The following is an 18,280-nucleotide window of genomic DNA, read 5'->3' as shown; positions in this document are numbered from 1 at the left end:
CCCTAGAGTAGCCTCTTCATCCCCTCCCTCTTTGGACTATGTCCCATTTGATAATGTGGAGGGTTGTGACGAGACTGAAGAGGTGATTGGTGACAATCAGTACGACACCACATCAGAACCATCTGATGTAGATGACTGTTAGTGAATGTAGCGACTTAAAGGAAAAAGAAAATCCTCCAATCCCGCAGCTCGGCGAGGGATTTTGTTTTTTTTAAGTAATCTTGGAGCACACCGAACTTCCCTCGACAGCCAAAATGCCCTGAATAACTAAAACGATCATATCTGTCGTGGTGGAGATTTTAATTGCAACCTCCAACGCCAGCAAGACAGGAACAGTGCCAAACCCCATCCTGCCTCCACAATACCCCTCACCAATTTTATAATACAACTGAACTGCACAGACATATTGTGGTTACAGCACTCATAAATCAGGCAATACTTGTGGTGTCAGTGCATTCAAAATAATGTTGTACTTGCTCGCTTAGACAAGTTTTACGTCAATCCTCTACTTGAAAGTCTCGTCCTATCATCGCAAATTTGCCCATCGGGATTTTCAGACCACAGCGCAACATTTCTCACAATTTCCCACCTTGTTCAAAGCACAAGAGCGCTTTTTGGAAATTCAATAATAATATTCTTGATGATAGTACGTTTAAAGAGGTTTTTTTTTTTTTTCCAGAAATTCGGAACATCCTGGTTGCCTCAAAAGAGCGTTTCTCAAACCTCAAGCAGTGGTGGGATAATACCAAAACACACATAAGACTTTTCTGTCAATAGTATCATGCATATGGAGTTCAAAATGAAAAGAAAAAAAAATTACCCCCGGTTGGGGGTGACGGTCATCTCTGAAGCTCTGTAGATGTGGATCTCTGATCGGCTTAGAATGGCTTCAATGTCGTCTTGTCTTTTGGTTCAACGGACAGACGAAAGCCCGGGAGTAAAAAGGATAGAAAACCTCAGAAATCAAACTACATTTCTGAGTTATCCAGCGATAGATTTTGAAAATGGATGATTTGGAACATTTATGATTAATGTGTCTTCAAAAGGATAGAAACCGGACCTCAGAAATCAAACCGCATTTCTGAGTCATAAATGGCGGATGATATTTTGACAATGGATGATTTCACAAGTTTACAGCATCGGTGACCTTGACATTGACCTTCAATCAGGTTTAAAGTCATACCGTCGTGCATCACTCATCGATCACTACCGACATACCAAGTTTCATCAAGATCGGGCGAAATTTTTTTGACCGTATCACATCAACGATTTTTCCAACTTTGAAGACACGTGGCTCGATAACCAGGATGAATTAAAAAACCGGCACGACCAAATTTAGATATTGTTCCATATTATCAGAATCCGAAGAAATTTCGAAGATCGGATCACAAACGGCGGAGGAGATAGATTTTGAAAATGGACGATTTCGCAACTTTGGAGTGGCCTTGACCTTGACCTTCAATCGTGTCAAAAGTCACACCGTCGTGCATCACTCATCGGCCCCTACCTACATACCAAGTTTCATCAAGACCGGGCGAATTTTTTTTTGACCGTATCACATCGATGATTTTTCCAACTTTGAAGACACGTGACTCGATAACCGGGACGAATTTCAAAAAACCGGCCCGAACAAATTTAGATATTGTTCCATATTATCAGAATCGAAGGAATTTCGAAGATCGGATCATAAACGGCGGAGGAGATAGATTTTAAAAATGGACGATTTCGCAACTTTGGAGTGACCTTGATGTTGACCTTGACCTGCAATCGGGTCAAAGGTCATACCATCATGCATACCTCATCGACATCAACCCACATACCAAATATCAAGAAAATCGGAAGAAAAAAATGGGGACGTACGTACGTACATCGACACTGGTTTTTATTAGGTCATCTCTAACGAGATGACCTAAAAATAACTATTGACCATGCCAAAAGAGTTGAAAAGAAAAGTTTTGAATGAGGAAAAGAAGGGTTCAATTCTGGCTTTACTGGCAGAGGGATACAGTGAGCGGCACGTTGCTTCCATCCTTAAAATTTCAAAGACGGGTTCATAAGAACAAGGTCAAGCAGCAGACAACAAAGCTACAGACTGGCAGAGGGCGAAAATGACTTTCCACTGACCGGGATGACCGCCAACTCATTCGAATGTCACAACAACCGTAGGATGACATCAAGTGACCTACAAAAAGAATGGCAAATAGCAGCTGGGGTGAAGTGCACGGCGAGGACGGTTCGAAACAGGCTCCTTGGGGCAGGGCTGAAGTCATGCAAAGCTAGAAAAAAGCCCCTCGTCAATGAGAAGCAAAGAAGAGCCAGGCTGAGGTTTGCAAAAGACCATAAGGATTGGACCGCAGAGGACTGGAGTAAGGTGTCCAATTTTCTTTGAGTCCAATTTTGACTTGGACTTTGATGAGTCCAATTTTCAGCTTTGCCCAACACCTGGTCGTCTAATGGTTAGACGGAGACCTGGAGAGGCCTACAAGCTACAGTGTCTCGCACCCACTGTGAAACTTAGTGGAGGATCGGTGATGATCTGGGGGTGCTTCAGCAAGGCTGGAATCGGGCAGATTTGTCTTTGTGAAGGACTCAGGAATCAAGCCACGTACAAGGTTGTCCTGGAAGAACACTTGCTTCCTTCTGCTCTGACAATGTTCCCCAACTCTGAGGATTGGTTTTTTTCCAGCAGGACAATGCTCCATGCCACACAGCCAGGTCAATCAAGGTGTGGATGGAGGACCATCAGATCAAGACCCTGTCATGGCCAGCCCAACCTCCAGACCTGAACCCCATTGAAAACCTCTGGAATGTGATCAAGAGGAAGATGGATGGTCACACACCATCAAACAAAGCCGAGCTGCTTGAACTTTTGCGCCAGGAGTGGCATAAAGTCAGCAATGTGAAAGACTGGTGGAGAGCATGCCAAGACGCATGAAAGCTGTGATTTAAAATCAGGGTTATTCCACAAAATACTGATTTCTGAACTCTTCCTAAGTTAAAACATTAGTATTGTGTTGTTTAAAAATGAATATGAACTTGTTTTGTTTGTATTATTTGAGGTCTGAAAACACTGAATCTTTGTTGTTATTTTGACCAGTTGTCATTTTCTGCAAATAAATGCTCTAAATGACAAAAAAAAATTCCGGAATTTGGGAGAAATGTTGTCAGTAGTTTATAGAATAAAACAAAAATGTTCATTTTACTCAAACACATACCTATAAATAGTAAAACCAGAAAACTGATAATTTTGCAGTTGTCTCTTAATTTTTTTTTCCAGAGCTGTATGTATGTATGTATGTATGTGTATATATATATATATATATATATATATATATATATATATATATATATATATACATATATATATACATATATATATATATATATATATATATATATACATATATATACACACATACATACAGTACATACATATATATAACCTGGTGTTGGCGTAGTGGTTAGGGTAGCGGCTTGGGATCCAAAAGGTCCTGAGTTCAAGCCCCGTTGGCCACTTGAATTAATACACACCAGGAGGTTGAGAGCCTGTCATCCTTCCGAGGTCGGCGAAATGAGTAGCAGTGTACTGGGCCCGGTGTATGTCCCGGTTAGAATAGGTGTACCATATCCCTGTGTCGTAAGAGGCGACCAGGGTTGCGTCAGGAAGGGCATCTGGCGTAAAAACTGTGCCAAATCATTATGCAGATCATAACGGATGATCCGCTGTGGCGACCCCTCACGGGAGCAGCCGAAAGAAGAAGATAAATATATATATATATATATATATATATATATATATATATATATATATATATATATATATATATATATATATATATATATATATATATATATACACATAGGCTTGTGTTGGTCTGCATGGGCAGACAAGGAAAACCAATGACTTTAAATATTAAAAAATAAAAATACATTAAAAGTCCCCTGACATGCAAAACTTTCTGGTTATTTATATATTAACTTGACCTTCCTAGTGAAAAAAAAAATCACCCATGTTTTTAAAATAAAATCAAAAATGGGATAATTAGAGCAATATTTAGATCATTTCTGGTGCCTTTCACAACTTGCTATGCCCCGCCCCTAAAAAAGTTGACCAGCGAATCGCAGCGTTGACGTCATAAACAGAAACTCGCATAGAGTGGATTGACTCGAGATCTCTAGAGTCTCGACCAGCGTTTCTCAAACTTTTTACCCTTGTGGAACCCTTGAAATAGTTTTCATGTCTCAGGGAACCCCTGCATAAAAATTATTATATACCATTATTAATATGCATAAATAAGCATAAAAATAAGCATAAAAATTATTATATACCATGAGCTCTTTTATATTTTTATCGTAGTTCACGTGGTAAATATAATATATTTTTTTCGGATACCTGCTTTAAGGAAAAAATGACCCCCTTTTTGTCAAATTTATTGGCAATGAAAAAAAAAACATACTGCTCATTTATGAGACCACACCAAGGTTTTAAATCACACAAAAAAAAAATGTTTTTTTTTTTTTGAAAACGTCATTTTAGAACGTGTTTGTCAACCCCGAGTCTGTTTGACAATTAAAAAACACACCTCATGTAACTTGATCAACAAAACTTAAACAAATAAAGCTGAAGCAATAAAGGTAAACAGAAGAACTAACCTTGAGAGAGACTTCGCGCTAGGAAGCACAGAGAAGATAGATGGACACCGTGCATGCGTCCCGTACTTGAGTCAGTCACTCAATGATACACGAATCCGCCGCGTACAGGGCGTCCACTAACCAGTGAGGGCGGTTTCAAACTGGCGCCATATTGACATCGTTAAATACATTCCCTATGGTTGTTATAATTGTAAAAAATACAAGAGGTTGAAGCCTCTATTATAATAACCAAGGAGTTTCCAACAATATGCCGTACGTGTATAGTAAAATTACGAATATTAAATCAAACAAAAACTACTCAAAAATACATTCGCCTATTTATTACTGTTTCTCGCGGAACCCCTAGCGACCTCTTGCGGAACCCTAGGGTTCAGGGGAACCCCGGTTGAGAAACACTGGTCGAGACTAGGCCAATAAATCCGTTGTCCATCCGACGAGGCCGATAAATCCGTCGTCCGTCCGACGAGGCCGACAAATCTGACGTGCTGTAGCTTTCTCTCTCCCTTCTCTCTTCTCTCTCTTCTCTCTTCTTCTCTCTTCTTCTCTCTTCTTCTCTCTTCTTCTCTCTTCTTCTCTCTTCTTCTCTCTTCTTCTCTCTTCTTCTCTCTTCTTCTCTCTTCCTCTCTCTCTCTCTCTCTCTCTCTCTCTCTCTCTCTCTCTCTCTCTCTCTCTCTCTCTCTCTCTCTCTCTCTCTCACTGCTGGTTGCATCATTGGTTGGGACGCGGCTATGCAGCTGATGCAGTGTCCCCCTTACCAGTACACTGGTGCTCATTTTGCCGACCTCGGAAGGATGACAGGCTGAGTCAACCTCCTGGTGTATGTTAATTCAGCGGCCAATGATGCTTGAACTCAGGACCCTAGGATCCCAAGCTGCCACCCTCACCACTAAGTCAACACCAGGCTTATTGTTTTCTACTGGTGCTACATGACAACAGTAGGAATAAAATAAATAAAAATGCAACAGAACGTCAGATTTATCGGACTACTCGAGACAATTGTGTCACAAGGTGTGTTCTGCACACAAGTTCTCATCGTATCCTGAGAGCGAGATTGCTTTGTTTTATGCGCGGAGAGATACGGCCGATGACATGCGCTGGCCTTGTTTGTGATTCATTCGCCGCAGAGCAACATGTCCGCTGCGCTGGCCTTGTTTGTGATTCATTCGCCGCGGAGCAACATGTCCGCTGCGCTGCGCTGGCTTTGTTTGTGATTCATTTGCCGCAGAACAACATGTCCGCTGCGCTGCGCTGGTCACGTCACCTCACTAAAATATTTCTGTTACCGAGCAGTATGCAAGTCGAATTTACATTATTGAATTACGAATAGGATTTAGTCTAACCAGTTGTTATTGCCAAGTCTTCCTTCGATGTCCTCCCGATCATCATGAACTCCGGGAATTTCATCGCCATTTTCCTCTGCTTGTCCTGCTTCGGGATCGAACTGGTAAGGCCGTACTTCATTTCCAGCTGCCTGAACTTCACCTCCCGCGACTACGTTATCCAACAATTCTCCATGCGATTCAGACCAAAATCCTTCATTTCTCTCACACTCACTGTCGTTACCAGACAAATGAAAGTCCATGCCATCCATTATTCAAAACCAAATGTTCGATTTTTTTAAAAGCGGAAATGAACGATGCGATTGAGTCGACCAATCGAATGTGGAAACACACAGGAAGCCAATATAATCACGTAGACCACCAACCCGAGTAATTTACGTGCAGCCTTTGTAATCCTGTAGTTGACATCATGTGGGTTATGCCCCTTTCAGGAGAATTTTTAGGGGCGTTCCCAAAGAGGTTTGTTTTTTTAATTTTACATTTTACAGAATGAGTATTGTGAAAAAAAATTGTCAGATCTGAAATCACAATGAAAAACTCCTATAGGACATATATAAATGAAATTTCAGTACTTTTGCATGTCAGGGGACCTTTAAGTTGATCGCTGTGGGAAACAAGAGGAGAGCTCTCCTATGCTCTGAATCTAGGTCATTGCTTGAACATCAGCCACACCTTGGTTCCCATCTGGTGGCAAACGCACTCTTGTATCAACTTTCAGTTCATGAAATCCATTGCTGATAGTGCAAAAGCCCGACTTCTCTTGATCCATGTGGAAATATGTCTCATGGGGCCACAACAGCAGCTGCAGTTCAGAAAAGATCTTAAAGAGGAAAGGTCGTCACAACCCTCTCTACACAGGTAATTCGTAATGGCTGCCGACTCCAAAAAAAAAGTTGTATGCACATCCTGCTGATGCCACGGCCCATCGACGTGCTTGAAGATGCAGAATCTTCTGCTAACTCTGCAATGGATGCACGTTGTGTTCATATCCAATGACTGATGGTATCAAACCGAGGACAAGATAGCTAAAGCGGTGAACGCACGCCCACCTGATCTAGCTGACGAACCTGAAAAGGCTTACAGGTTCGGAAACAACGATCCCAAGTCAGCCTGCACTCCCCCTTCCTCAACCCAACTGCCGAGGTAACATTTAATTGACATGCTAATTGACATACAGAGCACAGCCCAAAAGGTCAATGAGACTCTGACGGCTTGGCATGTTCACGTGCAAGTACGAAGACACGAAGGGGACGTTGTGGCACAGGATGGAAAATAGGGATCAAAAAAATAAAATAAAATAAAAAGAAAGAAGAGGAATAAAAAAAGAATATGAAGAAGATCGAGGAAAAAAAAAGGAAGAAGATGAAAAAGGAGGAGGAGAAGAAACATCAAGGTTAAAAAGTGTAACCAGCAAAATGGTCAGACCGACGAATTGACCAAGTAGCCTCAAGAACTACAACTCAGCATTATGGAGTGGCTCGGCTGGGTTTCACTGGACAGGGTCAACCAAACATCCCTCAAGGTAGTAGCTGTTGCATTAGGCCGGGAAGCCCGCTCCTCGCCGCCTAAATAGCCCACCCCGAAGTATTGAAGGGGATTCGATCACAGCGAGTCGTGGAGGGCATTTCAAAACTGGCCGACCGTGGCAACAAATTAAAATTCTCTTCAGGCACTGCCAATCCCACTGGCGGTGTGCCATGAAAGGGAAAGAAAAGAAAAAGAAAAATAAAAAACACCCTCACTAATATTCCCCTCCCATCTTGGTGACTCCAGCCATGCACTCAACTCTCATTCCATACTCTCTTGCCTTCATTTGAGTAAATGACTACCAGAGAAGCAAAGAAGCAAATTCAGGATTGCAAAAGGAAAACATCCCATAAACACATGCACACTCTAAATCCTCCCAAGCTGTGCCACCCTAATGACAATGCTCCTCACCCATCAACCAGGAATTTGATTCAACATTGGAATGTCAATACGATGAAGGCGCACGGTACAGCAGACGATAGCCAATCTGTGCGTTTGCAGGTGCAGAGGAGAGCTTTAATAACAAGCAAAATAGCTCAGTGACAAATTTGTTTTGGAAGCGCGAGTGATCGAGGCTTTGAACCAACACCCTGACGATGACAATGATTCACCGTTACACCCCGTTACACCACCCACGGGCAGCTCCCCTGAGGAGTCGTCGTCGCATCAGTAAAAAAAAAAAACCTCCATAAAACGATGAGGTTTCTTCAAAACCTCATTGCTTGTAATCTTGTAATCCACCTCATTGCAGCCTGGCAATGGCTGCGTCAGTCGGTGGACACGATCGAGATCACCTCGCCCGGTGTGGCGTCGTCCCTTATGGCCGCGGGGTGAGCCTCGGTGAAGTACCCGGTCCTCGCACGTATCGTTTCGGAAAATTTCTCAACACCCAGCTCGCGCGCCGTTCATATCACAGATGCGGGACGACGAACCATACCCAGAAACTACGTTGATCATTTCACAACCATTCAATTGGAAAATACTGCTTGTAATCATGTTTCTCTTCTGCAAGCTCTCTCCACGGGGTAAAGAAACATTCAGGTTTGAATCTTCCGTAACGCAATTATTGGAATATACCGTGATGAGGCCGAAGTACAAGGTATGATTGCTTTCACATCACGTGTAGGTTGGTGGAATTTTTTCTTTTCTTTTTTTTAAAACCGCCTCTTCTCCAATTTAACTCCTTCCAATCTTTGTCCTCCAATCCCTCCTAAGAAACTCCAAGATGCACACGATTTTCCAGTTACACATTCACAACCTCCTACTTATACTTCCAAAATCCAGACTGAGTGCATCAACTCATTTATTCCTCACTTCTCCCATTTATGGAACCATCTTCCAGAGACTGTTCTGTCTCACCCTTACCTCCAGGGATTCAAGCGGGCAGTGCACCGCCATCTCATGGCATCCTCTATACTGACCCATGATCTATATTATCCCCAACAACCCTTCCCAACCCAAACCTCGAACTTGCAGATTTCAGTGTCATGTATCACTTCTCTCGTTCTCTCTCCCACCCGCCTCATCACTTTCCTTCTTTCTCTATCTCTCTCTTTATTCTCTCTCCCCCCCCACCCCCAATCCTCCTCCCTTTCCCTTCTCTTCTCTTCTATTCTTTCTCTCTTCCCCACCATCCTCTCCTCTCCTCTTCTCTCTCTTTCTTTATCTCTCCCTTCCTTCCCTCTCTTCCTTCTCTCTCTTTCTTTATCTCTCCTTCCTTCCATCTCTTCCTTCTCTCTCCCTCCCCCCCCCCCAATTCATTCTCTCTCTCTCTCTCTCTCTCTCTCTCTCTCTCTCTCTCTCTCTCTCTCTCTCTCTCTCTCTCTCTCTCTCTCTCTCTCTCTCTCTCTCCCCATCTCCGTCTCCTCTCTCCACATCCAATCTCTCTTATTTATCCCCTTGTTGATTGTGCGCAGTTGTTTCCCCACTACCTCACTTTCAAATCTAATCTTGAGCCTCTCTCTTTTCAAGAGAAAAAGAGAGAGAAAAATGTGCAAAAACGAGGTCGGCATTGCCCAATGCAAAGTTATTGTTCTTCTTTCGGCTGCTCCCATTAGGGGCCGCCACAGCGGATCATCCGTTATGATCCGCATACTGATTTGGCACAGGTTTTACGCCGGATGCCCTTCCTGATGCAACCCTGGTCGCCTCTAACGGTACAGGGATAAGGATTGGGTTTCACCATGATTCCGGGCTGGCCTACACCCTCTCATAGCGCGGCCCAGCGCAGAGTCCCCATCCTCAAGCGATCCTCCAACCCAAGCCTCCGAGTAGCCGGATTACAGGCGCACGCCACTACGCCCCATTGCCCAATGCAAAGCAACATTGAAAAATAATAGTTACACAGCAATATTGGCTTGAGCATCCAGGAGACTCTTCAATGAGAATGGCAGAAGAAATTCAGAATATCTGAATATGCAATGCAATGGGTTCCCCACTGGCACAATTTGCATCGTAATATGGGGCACGCAATGTTGGTGTCACACCGTCTGTTTTATGCATAAATATTCGTCGTAGTAATTAACAACAAAGCCCCTTCTGCCAAATGTGAATAGTCATATTTGTCACGTGGTTAAACACTCTCTGGCATTTTGAAAATGTCATTACAACTGACATTATCATGGTACAACTTCCCCTCTGTATGTCCTTCAGGTTCACGCGAGTCCATTATGTAAATAGGTGTTCACAATCCACGACAGCAGGTGTTTCAGGAGTGCAGTTCCAAATGGTCCCCAAAATAACCACATTCTTCGCAGTTTGAGACTCAAACACTGCCACGTCTGTTCCTGGCCGTCTGAACAGTCAGACGTTTACCCCGTCTTCATTGTTTGGCTCATCGGGGAAAACAATAAAGAAAGGACACATGATGGAGGGTTTCTGTAGTAATGGGAGTGTGGCGGAATGAAGAGCGGGTCCACAGGGTCGAACATCCACGGAGAAACAAAAAAATGGCATGCAACGAGGGTTTAACCGCACATAATCAAACAGAGCGAAAGGACTTGGTATGAGTCAAACCAACCTTTCTTGATGCTGGAATGTCAGGGAATTCATGGCAGTGCCAGTCCTTAGTGTATGAAGGGACAACCAAATGGTGCTCAGATCTTCTTTGGGACCCCCAATGGATAAATACCCTTATAAGAGAAGATGAAGGTTGTTGGAGGGCAGCAAAAGGTCGAGAGGAAATAAAAGGAAGGAGAGTCTCACACTGCGGCATTTTCAGGCCATTTTACCTGTTAATGTTTAATTTGTCCGTCAAATTCATTCGTCCAATTTTTCATTGCATCACCAGCGTTTGACAGCTCCAGAATCTTCACGTATTTATTTATCTTTACATAAATTTAAGGCTCCTGGAGAAGCTCGTGCACAAATCACGTTCAGGATAACGACAAAAGTGCACATCAGCGTACTTGTTTATGTACTTTACAGGACGCTCATAGACACTGGGAGAGTCCACATGGTACATGGGATTTCAGGCGGGATTCAAAATAAATAAATAAATCACAAACCAGAAGAGTTCAGATGGGAATGTTAAACAGGCCAACCCATTCTGAGTCATCTGGGGTACCTTGTGTTCCAAGCATTCAATACTCCGACCCCCGTTCAGAGAAGGCAGCCTTATCTCTGCGTGACATATCCTCGTTAAGACTCCTTTTATTTTGTCATGACATTGGTCCACAAAGACTGTTGAGCACTATTTCCTTTCACCACTGACATTGCGTGTTCGGTATAAATTTGTTTAGCCCCCCCTTTATTCTCATCAATTTAAGAGCGATTTGTGACTGTGGACTGTAAAGCCGAACAAAGCTCGGGTTGATTTAGCACCGACTTTCGAGAGACGTACTTCTGTGCCTTGGTAACTTTACAAACAATTGCAGGTTCAATGAAAGGCAAAAACAAACTGGAAAGGAAAGGGGATGAGTGGAGAAGGAAGGCTAAATAATCTCCGTTTGGCCCCACGATACTGCTTCGCTACCCCCCCCCCCTTTCCTCTTTGATTGAGGATAGCTGCTGCCAAGGCACCCTCCTGGCTCAAAAATCACTGGACGACCACTGGGTATCCATGGCAATGGCAAAGATTTGAACCCACGTGTTCTGGACTCACAAATACAGGCAATGAGCCAGTCGAGTTAAAACAGCACCACTGTTAGCTGAGGACGACAGTAATCAAACTTCATGATAACAGCCCAAGCACTCAAAGCAGAACAAACTGAAGGCACTGTGGAGGAAAGGAAGTGGAGGGATGGGGAGGAGGGAGGGGGGGAGGTCATACCAGCTCGTCCAAAGCGTAGCGTAGTCCCCCGTGTTCATAGAGCAAGAAAAATCTGCGCTGCCATTTCTGTTGAGTGCAAACAAGAGGCAAAATAAAAAAATATATTAGTTTATCATTTTGACTGCATGCCAAGTTTTCCACGTCCATTGAACAGCGACATTGGGAACGACTGAGGGTCACGAGGGCTCTCAAATGTTGACGGACAGGTGAGCATGTCATCTAATCGGATAGCCACCTGTATTATGGATTAAAGAGTCACAGAAAAGCATCGTCACAAATGGATCCACTGTGATGGTCGTACATTTACAGCCACACAACTCGAAATAGGCTCAACAGAATAGGCTAACAGCCGGCTTAACGCATCACCTGAAGACCTGCACACTCGGCAATGCATCACAACAATAAAAAAAACAGCTTTACAAGTTGAATGATTCTATCACAGGGATTGGCTTGCTCTCAGTTTTTGGCCCAAATGGCATTGTCATTCAAAATTTTTCAGAAAGCGATTTCTCAGTAACCGAGGGTTGTACTTATATTGGTTAATCACAAAAATAAATCAGGCGTCGGTGCCCTTTTAACAGCCTGACTGCACCGTATGACTTTCACCATCAAACTGCAATTTCAAACCGTAATCAATAAGCTTCAAGTTTACACCCCAAGGGATTCGTGAGACGTGGAGCACGCACGCCGTACTGACCGGTTCAACATCGAGCTATCAACTGTGCCAATCCAGCACGTGTGCACGATTTCATTGCGGGGACAAAACCCATCAGCAGCTGCACTCAAACGAAATTTGAACCGACAGGGCTGTGAACTCGGGCACGACTTTTTAAAAATGGTAACTCGGTTTCCTCAAGGATAAAATGGAAGTGCCACGTAACTACCGGAGCTTTCCCTATAAACAGCCAATCGAGGAGTAATCGACGCAATCGCAATTACGCCCAAGGCTCATTAAACTCCTCTCTGTTTATCTTGTGGTGCGTTTACGTCGCCACAACCCTGGCATTAGCATGAGCGGTTAATTCCGAGACAAAGGCCCGAACGGTGGCAAACGACTCGGCATATCCTTCCAGTGCGTTACCTCAATTCGACCCAGGAACACCAGATTTTGGTGGAAGTGGGTCATCGACTCCTCGGTTCACTCTGCCAGCTGCGAGCTCATTCGGCGAATGGTCGGACGAAGCCACTCCAGCAGAGGACAAAAGCCCATAATGAGCCCATTGAACTCTTCGGGATATTGGGTGCCATTTACGCACCGAGAAAGAAAGAAAAAAAACAAATTGCAATCACAAAAGGCCTCGGCAATAATTCGTCGCCCTGGTGCAAGCCTCGATCCGAGCATCGGTGCATCGTCGTCAGTCATTTCCCACCTTCTGTGGAACATTGTCAAGGATGACATACGAGTCCATTGAAATATAATTGATTTTTGTCATGGCTGCAGTGATGCTGGGGATAAGTAGCGCGGTGCTTCTGGTTCTGAAAACTTGCGTCTTCAATCGGCAGTCCCGTCATGGTACGACTTGCAGACAAAATCGAATTGCAGCAAGGTTATGACTCAAGCAAAATCGATGGCATGCCATCGCAAATGCCCACACTTCCCACCCGAAGCAAAGTTGACAAAAAAAAAATGGCAAAAAGTTCCACCAGCAATGACCCGACATCAAATGTTGAGGGTTTTGACCCGTGACCCAAAGTTCCCACCCCTTGGGGCACGAAACGAGGTTCAAATCGAAAAAAAATTTGACAAATCTGGATTATGCACCTGTTCCATGACCTTCTGCCTTTGTAGATATTAAAATGCCAGCCTGAAAGCCAGAACTGATGTGTTATATGTGGAGGTTGCTCATCATATCCAAGGACCGTTCGGATGAAACGTGTGAACCACCTGATCAATTTGTTTATGACGCAGATGCTGCCGAGACAACAACTACACTCGGACATCAAAAGCAGTGTAACCTGGTGCCAAGGAACCTCCAAGAAGACCAAACCGCTTCCTTCCCGCCATTCCAAGTCGGAATTAGTAATTTGTTCAGGATGCCAGCGATAAAGACGCGCCCATTATTCACGAAAGACAACGCCGAAGCTTTAAAGGTCCACCAACCAATGCTGGCAAACGGGTCCTCCATCTTGACGTTCATCCGTGGGATGGTGCACACATTCATGCATCGCCCTCACCTGTGAAACACCAGGATGACAACTGAGAGCAGGATCGAGATTCGAACCCAGGTGAGACGGTTCTGAGGTGTGAATGTGTTACGTATTCCAATCAGGAAACAAAGCAATTTTTGCAGTACTGAATACATTTAAGCACCCACTCCCATCCTCATTGCAATCTGTATGGTACACATACCCTCTTCAAACGGCTCACATGTCAAACCCATTTGCGTTTTTTTTAGGCGGTGCATCACAGGCCTACCTCCGCCAGCTTCGGCCACTTTTGTGACAAATGCTCTTTGAGATTGCCTCGATTTCAAAAATGCACGTGCTTCAAGGGAACAGTGCGAGCCAAATGTTACAATCTTAAAAACCCGGCCTATTTATCACCGAAGCCCGGTGTTGGCCTCGTGGTTAGGGTGGCGGGCTTGGGATCCTAGGGTCCTGAGTTTGAGACCCGTCGGCCGCTGAATTAACACTAGGTGGGGTTGACTCAGCCTGTCATCCTTCCGAGGTCCGCAAAATGAGTACCAGTGACCTGGTAATAGGGGCATTCGAACAGTGGTGCCCCCATACTCGGTAGCAGTGGTGATGCACCGTTGATCATAGCCAGTTGAAAGCATGAAATCATGCCACCACAATAAGCGGAATATATATATTTTTTAATAAAAAATGAATGAATTTAGCGCCAGCTCCATTTCCTCGGTCAGCACAAGCAGCACAGCACATCATTGTATCGCAATCTACCAAGCAACCAACACGTTCTCAATGGACCCCAAAAAACCTGGAGCCGATTGCGCAAGCTTTATGGACAGGGAGAAAGTGCCAGCACTATAGCTTTGGCGGTAGAAAAACCTCCCGAGTACTTGTGATGGTGAGCGTTCCTCTTTTGGGACCCGAGCACAAAGGCCTTTTCCTTGCTTTTAGCAAAAGCTACGAATGCAGCATCTTTTGTGGTCTGTGGATATCGCATTGATATGGCAAGTTTTATATTGTTGCGGTTGTATATCAGGAGGGGCTGTGGGAAGAGGGCCGTAGCTAGCTAACCTGACCTCCTTACCCTACTACCCCCTTAGTTTCAAGCAAAATACAAAAATTTACAAGTTTTACAAACAATGGTCTTTCCCCTCGTCTCCCCGCTCCGATGTCATGGGGCAGGAGAGAATGGCTCCAAAAACAATACAAACAGGCCGACCTTAATGACAATTTAACTTTACACAAATCAAACCCCCACCTACGTGACGATGTCCCCCAGTGGATATCACCTGTTCCAGCTGTCAGCTGACCCAAATCCCAATTTAGAAACTACCTCACCAATTTCACGGACTACCTTCCCTCCATAGCACATATCAAGTCACATGGGACCGAGTGGAACATTCCCACATTCACACACAATTTCCTGATTCACAACAGTAACCACCAAATTCCGTGCAAGGCCATGGCTTCATCTTATAAACAAGCACAGGTGTGGCCCTAAACTCGGCAGCGGGGAGGTCCTGCACAAATAAGATGGTGGAGGCACTTCAGGCTGTGGTACCCGCAGTCCAAAATAAGTCACCGACTTCACGACTTCTTCCCCCCCCCCAACTTCTCAGTCCCCAGCAGCCAAACAGCTAAATTGCTGCACATCCCGCCGGGGAGGGTCTCCCCACACACAGGCACTCTTGGCCTCAGGCTCTCATGGCTTCTCCCTGGGTCGCCAAGGGTCTCCATACCCGTCGGTCGCCCAAATCAGACCCTCCTCCGACAGGCCCCCCAAACTCCAGACACCTCCGGTTGCCAGGGGCGAGTTACCTCGGGAGGGGTCATAGTCACCACTCCTCCAGAACCCCATTCATACCTGTGGACACACACACCTTCCCCACCCACAAAACCCCAAATGTCACTCCATCCCCCACTGCTCTACATTTTTCACCACCTGCAATACAAGGCACTGGGTACCTACCCTGTCATGGCCTGCATACACACTAATCATCACACACACTCAAACAAAATGCAATTCTTGATTCACCATACACATCATATTTTTACCCTTTCCACCCGATCCACATGCTTGGCTCTCGTGGCCACTCTTGCCCGTCACCCATACCAATTTTCCAACTCACCTGCATACCCTCAATAGCAAAGCATGGCAAGTCCTGACAATGGGGAGAGGTAAATTTAATTCCCCAACTAAATGGCTCTCATATCAGTCCAGTATTGTGCTAGCGGAAAGCTCGGCCGCATTAATCAAGATCCAAGAAAGATAACAGCAGCACAATTGTTGAGGATGTGATTCCCCGATAAGGAGATCACGTGTTCTTCGGTAAACAGTTGTCAGACCCTGGGTCACATGGTCCCTGGGTCACATGGTCAAGTAATTGGCGTTCGTGGTTGATTAGCAATCAGCCGCAACGCGAAGTTATTCATGTACGATGACCTCGATTCCCAGTGAGTCCAGGGAGAACCAGGGATACCTCCACCCTCGTAACCCCGCGACTCCGGGACCGTAACAATACTGTGATACAAGTGGGCCTTTTAACACAAAGCCAGAGATGGTGAAGCTTTTACAGCTCATTCTTCCTTTTGGACCAGAGTTTCTCAATGCATACTAAAGCCGATTCCAAAATCCCTAGATTTAGTACAAAAGGATACACATCCAGCATGTGATACGCAAGTCCCCCTCCATCACTTCGCTGACGGGTTTAATCAAAATACAGCATGTTGTACTTCACAAACATATTACATATCAATGTGTGAGCCTCAGTGAGGATGTAAAATGAAGTGAAACATGTGAAAAATGGATCTCTTATAATACATTGTTATTGTTTTTGTGCTCCTTTCATGTACCATTATATATATATATATATATATATATATATATATATATATATATATAGTTACGAATCTGGAAGCCATGAGCACTCAACATACAGGTCCTATAGCTCAGTTATTTCGATAAGTAAATGTGGATAGATAGCTCCCTTTCCCTTGTTTAATGGGTAGTTAAATGTTCATGTGCTGCGCAGTTATTTTGATAGTCAGGGTTTTGTTTTATTTTTACACCACCAACATCAACTACAACAACACCAGCATCATGCTCACCTTCACCTCGCTCTAACTGACGGCATTGCCTATGCGCGTACCAGCACGTTTGTGGGCGGAGCCCACGCAGGATAATCTTCCTGTGCCTGTTTGGAAGGCGGTCCGCAGCGACGGCCGTCACGCCCCCCCTCCCCCCCCCCGGTCCAATCAACGGCCTTGGCACCCGTTTTGGCCAATGACAGGGCGATGAGCGCACTTTGCGCGCCAAAACCATCCAGTGAGGGAGAGTGGGGAGGGAGGAGGCTTCCCCCCCCCCCGGACAGTGGTGAATAAGGTTGTGGCGCGATCGGACCAAAAGGAGAGTTTGAGATAGTTGATGACCATCGAGCAGGCAAGGTTGTGGTCAATATGACGGGCAGGTTGAACCAGTGTGGAGTTATCAGCCCACGTTTTGACGTTCAAGTCAAAAACTTGGAGAAGTAGCAGAGAAACCTCCTGCCTGCTCGACAGTTTGGGATACAGAGGAGAGTTTTGGTTGTCGGGACAAGTGCTGAACGGAGCTCAGGAATCTGATCGCGGCTCGCTGGCGCCTGGTTCTATCATCGCCTCTCGCATCGCCTCTCGCTGGCCTGGTTCACTCGTGTCAGCCAAACCACATGAGGTGGATAGGTCCATGTCCTTCTGGCTACGTGTGTGTGTGTGTGTGTGTGTGTGTGTGTGTGTGTGTGTGTGTGTGTGTGTGTGTGTGTGTGTGTGTGTGTGTGTGTGTGTGTGTGTGTGTGTGTGTGTGCGCGCGCGCGTGCGCGCGTGTGTGTCGGTGGGCCCGTCTTTAAGTAGTAAATTGTTAAGTGCCTTCGTTGTACATTATTTGCCTTGCATCTCTGATTAGTCTTGATAACTCTGCTCTTACGTGCTTCCCTCCTTCCCTACCGACTGTTAATAAATACCCTATTTGTAAAATGCATCAGCTCGTTTTTGTGTTTTTTATTGGTTTAACACGGTGCGTGTTGGGGAATTAGAATGGCCGTTGTTGCCATAGTGGTGTGCATTTGGGACCGACGAAAGCTCGGTGACCATCCGCTCAGGTCACGCACGGGTCAAGCGCGCATACGGCTCGTCCCGTACGAGTGCCGTCGATGATGTGAATACTCGGTAGCACGCCACGTGGTCTCTAGGTATTTTGAAGTTTGGCACATACCCCTGTACCACGTGGTGGAATTATTGACGATTCACGGTCCGGTAAGGGACCCATACCCTCGGAGTTTTCCGAAAGGTACAATCTAAATTCCGGGTGTTCGGTAGAGTCGACCCT

At 45.1% G+C, this 18,280-nt stretch overlaps 1 protein-coding gene across 6 annotated transcripts in view; it reads right to left on the bottom strand.

Moving 5' to 3' along the window:
• LOC147010111 (myosin phosphatase Rho-interacting protein-like) overlaps window positions 1-18,280 on the bottom strand; it is a 198,760-nt gene that overhangs the window by 151,967 nt on the left and 28,513 nt on the right. For 5 of the 6 annotated variants that reach the window (XM_085862250.1, XM_085862249.1, XM_085862247.1 and 2 more), the window contains one exon: window positions 11,791-11,856. In XM_085862250.1, coding sequence (XP_085718376.1) covers window positions 11,791-11,856 — 66 coding nt within the window. Of the gene's footprint in view, window positions 1-11,790; window positions 11,857-18,280 lie in introns of those variants that run through there. The other variant, XM_085862251.1, reaches the window with a different exon arrangement.

Source organism: Eptatretus burgeri, chromosome 17 (genome assembly GCF_056783735.1).
Source record: "Eptatretus burgeri isolate ZD-2024b chromosome 17, Ebu_testis_v1, whole genome shotgun sequence".
Taxonomy (NCBI): Eukaryota; Metazoa; Chordata; class Myxini; order Myxiniformes; family Myxinidae; genus Eptatretus; species Eptatretus burgeri.
The sequence above is the reverse complement of the archived record's forward strand: the minus strand, read 5'-3'. Positions and strand labels throughout refer to the sequence as shown.